General features: G+C 47.1%; 1 protein-coding gene across 1 annotated transcript in view; it reads left to right on the top strand.

The window, feature by feature from the left end:
- Positions 1–4,854, top strand: part of Slc22a3 (solute carrier family 22 member 3) — a 63,861-nt gene extending 59,007 nt beyond the window's left edge. The window contains exons 8-11 of the mRNA XM_051206065.1: positions 512–620; positions 1,266–1,378; positions 2,962–3,061; positions 4,541–4,854. Coding sequence (XP_051062022.1) covers positions 512–620; positions 1,266–1,378; positions 2,962–3,061; positions 4,541–4,601 — 383 coding nt within the window. The 3' untranslated portion in view covers positions 4,602–4,854. The remainder of the gene's footprint in view (positions 1–511; positions 621–1,265; positions 1,379–2,961; positions 3,062–4,540) is intronic.
- Positions 4,855–6,140: the final 1,286 nt, after the last annotated feature.

The following is a 6,140-nucleotide window of genomic DNA, read 5'->3' as shown; positions in this document are numbered from 1 at the left end:
GCCAGTTTGTGTGAACGAGTCTAGCTCTCTCCGGATGAGTTCCTGGAAGAAGAGGCATGGCTAGGGATGAAGATAATGAATGGCACACGCCCTGGGGATAACAGGGAAGTGAAGTTCCTTTCCCAGCACCCCGGTTCTCAGAGCCTTCCTCCTCACTGGAAACCATCTTAGCTGAATAACAGCTTCACTCTCTACAGAGTGAAGATGGGTCCCAGACTAGAGACATGGTTCCCAGGGGACAGAGACTTCCTTCCAGATCAAGGCCAGTGCACTTGTATTTCTACAGTCTCTCTCCACTCAGAAAAGCATCTTCCATACACTAAATGTTGGCTATTGAGTTGGTATTAATGAAACTTGTCTAAAGTATGCAAGGTTTTTGCCATTTGTGTTCAAATTATCGAGGATTTAGGTTGGGGTGGGGGAACCAATGGATACTCTCTTCATTGTTTTGTAAAATGTTAATGAGATCATCAGACCCCTAACTCTCCCCTTCTAAACTCTCTGTTCACAGGGATACCATGGCTGAGGACGGCGGTTGCTACCCTGGGAAGACTAGGGATAACCATGGCCTTTGAAATTGTTTATTTGGTAAATTCGGAGTTGTATCCGACAACATTACGGTAATTCTGGCATACGTGTTGCCGTTTCTTCTAAGTAACTATAGCCAAATGTTTCCAGGGTTGGTGATATATTAACCAGGGCTCAGTTCAGTCCCTTAAGACAATGGGCTTTGAGTTGTAGCTTCCGTTCGTTACCTGTCACGTTTGATGACAGAAGTGTGCCCTGTGACAGTAGCTGTGATGTGTGGAAGGGCCTCCTAGAATGCCTGCTTGGACTGTAAGTTGGGTCTCTATTTGCCAGCGGCCCCCTGTATTGAGGGGGGAAGCCTTTTTTGACATGATCGCACATCTTGCTTTGGGGCAGCTGGTTATGGAAGGAGTATTCATGGCTCAGACAAGGTGGTTTCCTTGCCTGATGCACTATCCCTTGCAGGCTACCGAAGTAAGCTTTGACTGGCAGGCTATGGAGGTACTGATGGGGAACATCTTCTCCCAATACTGGAGACACCCCCGCATTAGCCTCCCTGCCCGACACAACAGATTGGGAGCGGCTTGTTTAGAGCATGAGGCGGTAGTAGCTCTCAGAGCTGAAAATATAGAAAGTATCGACACAACTTCTATAATTCAGTATGCCTGAATATTTTCATGATTTTGAATTTGTTTTTTAAAAAAACTTTTCATCTGAAAGCGTGTTTTAATCTGCAGGAACTTTGGGGTTTCCCTCTGCTCAGGCTTGTGTGACTTTGGGGGGATCATAGCTCCGTTTCTACTCTTTCGACTAGCAGCTGTGTGGCTAGAGCTACCTCTGATCATCTTTGGTAAGACTTCATTTGGGTGGGGGTGGGGTCCGCGCATGTGGAGGGGCGGTGCACATGTGTGCGTGGGTGCAAAGGCACATGTGTGTACATGCTTGCAGAGGCCAGAGGCCAGCTTCTGGGGTTGTGTCTCAGGAACTATAAGGTCTCTCACGGAAGTCACTAGTTGAACCGAGCTGGACAGCCAGTGAGTCTCAGGGATCCATTGGCCACGCTGGAATTATAAGTTCATGCTACCATCATGCTCCACTATCAGCTTCTTACTCTCCTTCGAAGCTGGAACTTGGGTCCTCACGCTTGACCGACTCATTTACATGACAGTCTCAAGCCCTCTCTCTCCCTTTATCCATGCCTTACAGAACCTGTAATGGTCACTGTAATGGTCACTGGCTTTGATGCTGGTGACATCCATCCCATCTTTTTATGACTGCTTGAGTCTTAAAGAGCCGATCTGATTACCATTGCGTTCAGAATGCTAAATGGCTTGAAGTCACTTTACATTAACAGGCTGTGATAGACAGCGCGTGTGCCGGCGTCCTTTGTTAGGTTCAAACACTGTGAAATTCTTCCATGATACTGGAAAAACGAAAACATCAGTTTCCAGGGACCAAATTTTAGCTTCATTGTCTTACGTTTAAAGATGGGCCTAGAAGCTAATTTTATTTCCTAAAATATTCAATGTCTTAAAAATGTTTTGGTACCAAAAAAAAAAAAAAAAAAAAAAAAAAAAAATAGAGGACACAAAATTACTTCTGCATGGACCCTGATCATCCACGTCCCTTGTGCATCCTGTGTGGGGTTACTGTAGACGGGAAGGCCACTGCCTGTCTTACCCTAGCGCATTGTGCAACGGGGTCAGGTCGGCAGCTTGAGATGAGCACACAAGAGCACTGCACTATGGGAACGGGCACAGCAAAGGGCCAGCTCTCTGCTGTCGGGAGCCAGTTGTTGAAATTCAGCAGCACACGGCCGTCTGCAACATTGGAAAAGAAACAGGAGAGAATACTTTTTCCAGAAGTTCTGCTCTAAAGAACAGCAAAGAGAGGTGGTACCCAGGGGTTGGTGTGGGGTTAGAAGCGCACGCAAGAAGACAGTTAGAGCGTTTGCGTGCTTCCGACACCGGACTGAAGGTGCCTGGGAAGTGGATTGAACACTGCAGTGAGGAATCCTCAAGATCATGGGTTCAGGGGCCTCCTGTCCAGGCGAACAGCAGAGGCCTGGGGTGCCTGCAACTAGCCAGATGTGCTGCAAGCATAATCACAGCCTACACGGTGGCACTGGTGGGGTTGCATTGGCTAGCGATGTCATGGCTCCCGTAGTTTGCCTGCATCCCGTCCATCAATGTCAGTTACACAATGAAACCACTGCAGTTCCCCGTGTATGTCCCCACTGTCACATGACACCTGACTGTTGGTGTTCACTGAGAGCACAGGGACTGTGAGCCATGCAGAACTCAGCAAGGTGGTTGTGGTAAGCAGGGGAATGTGGCTGCTGCCGGAGGCAGGTGAGGTCAGAGAGTGAACGTAGAGGCGGGAAGGGGTCAGTCTGTGTGTTCCTAGACGGTCATGTCTCTCCCGCTCTGGCAGGTGTCCTGGCGTCTGTCTGTGGTGGCCTCGTGATGCTTTTGCCTGAGACCAAGGGCATCGCCTTGCCGGAGACAGTGGACGACGTAGAAAAGCTTGGCAGGTACTACTCGAGAATCAACACTCCCTAAATGAAAGCCACGTTAAGCCATGGGGCATTGATTATCCGAAAGTGAAGCGGCGTTACAGTCTTCTTTTAATTTAACCTCAAAGCATCCAAAAGATTAAAAGGTTTAATGCAGAAGAACGTAGAGCTATAAAAAGAATATGGGCTATTTTTAAAACGTGACTGAGAAGCATTTCCTAGTAAGGTGTTAAAACTCAGAGGTGATTTAAACCAGGAGCTGATGCTGAGCCGGAGACGAAGCCCAGAGAGGAACTGATGGAAAGAAAGACGGAGATGCGTCAGACTATGGGCCAGCCTCTGAGATAAGAGGGAGCGTCTGTCTTATGGAATGACACAGATGTTCCTCTAGGTCCATCACAAAGGGAATTGCAAGCAATGGGTGGAGCTTCGTTTCCAAGGAAACCAACAATACTACATGGGAACACATTTTCAGATTAAAAAATAGAAGAAGAGCTGGATTATTGATGGGAATAAAGATAAATGATGAGACATACAAATTAGATAAAAATGTGATACTGATTACTCAATAGATACGTAAGTTAGAAATAAAGATAAAGACAGATACATGGATGACAAATAAGTAGATGGAGGGATAAACAGACACAGACAGGCAAATGGATGGACAGACAGACAACATAAGAGAGAGATCAAGTTTTGGAGGGAATATCTACATTTTTTTTTTTTTTTTTGCTATATGTTGATTAATTTCCATATGGTGGTTTACTACCAACTGTAACTCATTTCCTTTGGACCCAGCATCCCCTTCTGATTTCCTTGGGGATACACATACATTTCCAGACACGGAGACAAAACACCCATATACGTAGAAAACAAATCTAAATTCTTTTTAAAAAGAAAAACAAAGTAGAATGTACAGGTCTACAAATCAAGATGGGCCATAATTATTTACTACAAAGCTACCTAGCACCAGCTCATTAAATCCTGTTAGCACGCTCCCTTCTGAAATCAGACAGGATGGGTCTTCTGTCCCATCACAGCTTGGTTCCAAACCACGCCATTTAGTAGAAATGTTAAGACACTCGTGTGGACCGTATGTGGAAGGTAAACCTAGAGCTGCTTCTTTTGCAGTAGGAAGGTTAGGAGACTGCTCGGGTGTGCTTGATAAAACAAGCCATGCTGGTGAGGAGTACCCAGAAGCCTGTCTTCTAATGGTTCTCCACCTTCCTAACGCTGCGACCCCTTAACACAGTTCCTCATGCTGTGGCGACACCCAACCCTAAAATTGCTTTCGTTGCTACTTCATAAGTATAATTTTGCTACCGTTATGAATGGTAATGTAAGCGACCTGATGTGCATAAGGTCTTCGGCAACCCCTGTGGGAAGGTCATTTGACCCGTCAAGGGGCCGCCACCCACGGGTTGAGAGCCGCTGTAATCTAATTCATTGCACGATCTTTCACAAGGACTTCCCCTTCCCCTGCCTTTGTCTTGTCAGCTCACAGACGCATCAGTGTGGCAGGAAAAAGAAAGCCCAGGTCTCCAGTTCTAATGCCTGAGGCCCCTACATCACCTGGAGGACCTACGCCGTGTTGGTGATGCCCACACCACGAGAAGCTGAGCCTGGTGGGAATACGCCTGTGCGGTGTGCTTCAGCTCCTCCGGGTGGCGCCCTTCCAAGGAACCTTAAAGCCAGAGTATTTCGTATGGTATAGGATGAGTAAGGTTTATCATGCTACCCAAGCTTCTGGGAACACATCATCTTTGGCCTGTTTAGCAAAGCGCCTGTAAGTACACAGATTCTGCGTAGGCTTTCTTCCGTTGGGAGCAATGTCTCTGACCCATTGGGTTTAGGGAGAGGTAAGAGAGCCTCAGGTGGTTCTCTGGACAGCCCCATCCGGGAGGCGGGATGAACAAACCGAGGTCCGGAACGTGCACAGAAGTGTGCTCAGCCCATCTGATCCAGACAGCAGAGAGCTGTGTCCTGAGGAGTCAGAGGGCTGCTAGCCCTGCTCCCTTTGAGCTCCAAACACACGCCTTCACAGAGCCGACATGTCAGGCGTGGTGTTCGCGCGCCCTGTGTGGTTCCCCACCCCACCCACTCCACCTCCCCTCTGCAGCCTTTGAGCTTCTGGCCCCCAGGCTTGGCATAGTTCCCTAAGTAATAACCAATCACCCATCTACGACACATTGTGAGAACCTGGCTGTATTATTGGAAAGTCACATTGTGGTCCTGAGACCCCGGATATTTTGGTTCCCTCCTTCAGCGGACCCTTGTAATCACAGACTCTTTACTTCAGAAGGAAAAAAAAAAAACATGGTTGATGATTTCCTTAGAATTTAGAGGTAAAGGAATAATGATGTCCCACTTGTGAATTCAGTTCCAACTGTGCCTGTGGCTGGGAGTCAAATGCATACACAGTCAGTTTTCATTCCATCTCGGAACCTTAGACTTGTCTTGGGGTGGGGGGGAGATGTCTTTTCATTTAAAGGGAGAGTCAATTGTGTCCACACTTAAAAGAGTTGGCAGCCGCTTTATAAGTGACTTGAGAGAATAGTGAGGGATCGATCGGAGTCAAATCAAGACTCTTCAAGTGTGAGACTCAAATGCAAACACTGTTCGCAATATATTTTCAGACTTGGTGTGTATCTCAGGCCGAATTATATTTTTTTTTGCTTCAAACTTGGTGTGGACAGGCAACGTTAGCATTAAAGGGAAGCCTCCCCCATGTGGGAAGGAAAAAAACCATACGTCTGTGGAGAACATATGTGTTTCTGACACTATAGAACACGCGTGTGATGACTGTCCCGTCTCTCGGCGGCCTTTCGGGAGTTCGATGTCACATCCCCTCTGCGTGCACAGGCATCGTTCCGCCCCTTTCGCTGGATTTTGCTGCCATAGCGTGCATGGCTCATGTTCACTTTACTATTGCCTTTGGATTGCATTTGGAGTTGATAGCCGTGTTTCGTAACAATAAACAATTTTTAAACTGTTTTTAAAAATTCCCATCCCTTCCTCTTCCCTCTGAACGTGTGTCGCAGTAAAACACTACAGCGTGTGCCCCTTACTGTCTCCAGACTGGGAGAAAACATCGTTC

This window comes from Phodopus roborovskii, unplaced genomic scaffold (assembly GCF_943737965.1).
Source record: "Phodopus roborovskii unplaced genomic scaffold, PHOROB, whole genome shotgun sequence".
Classification (NCBI taxonomy): domain Eukaryota; kingdom Metazoa; phylum Chordata; class Mammalia; order Rodentia; family Cricetidae; genus Phodopus; species Phodopus roborovskii.
The sequence above is the reverse complement of the archived record's forward strand: the minus strand, read 5'-3'. Positions and strand labels throughout refer to the sequence as shown.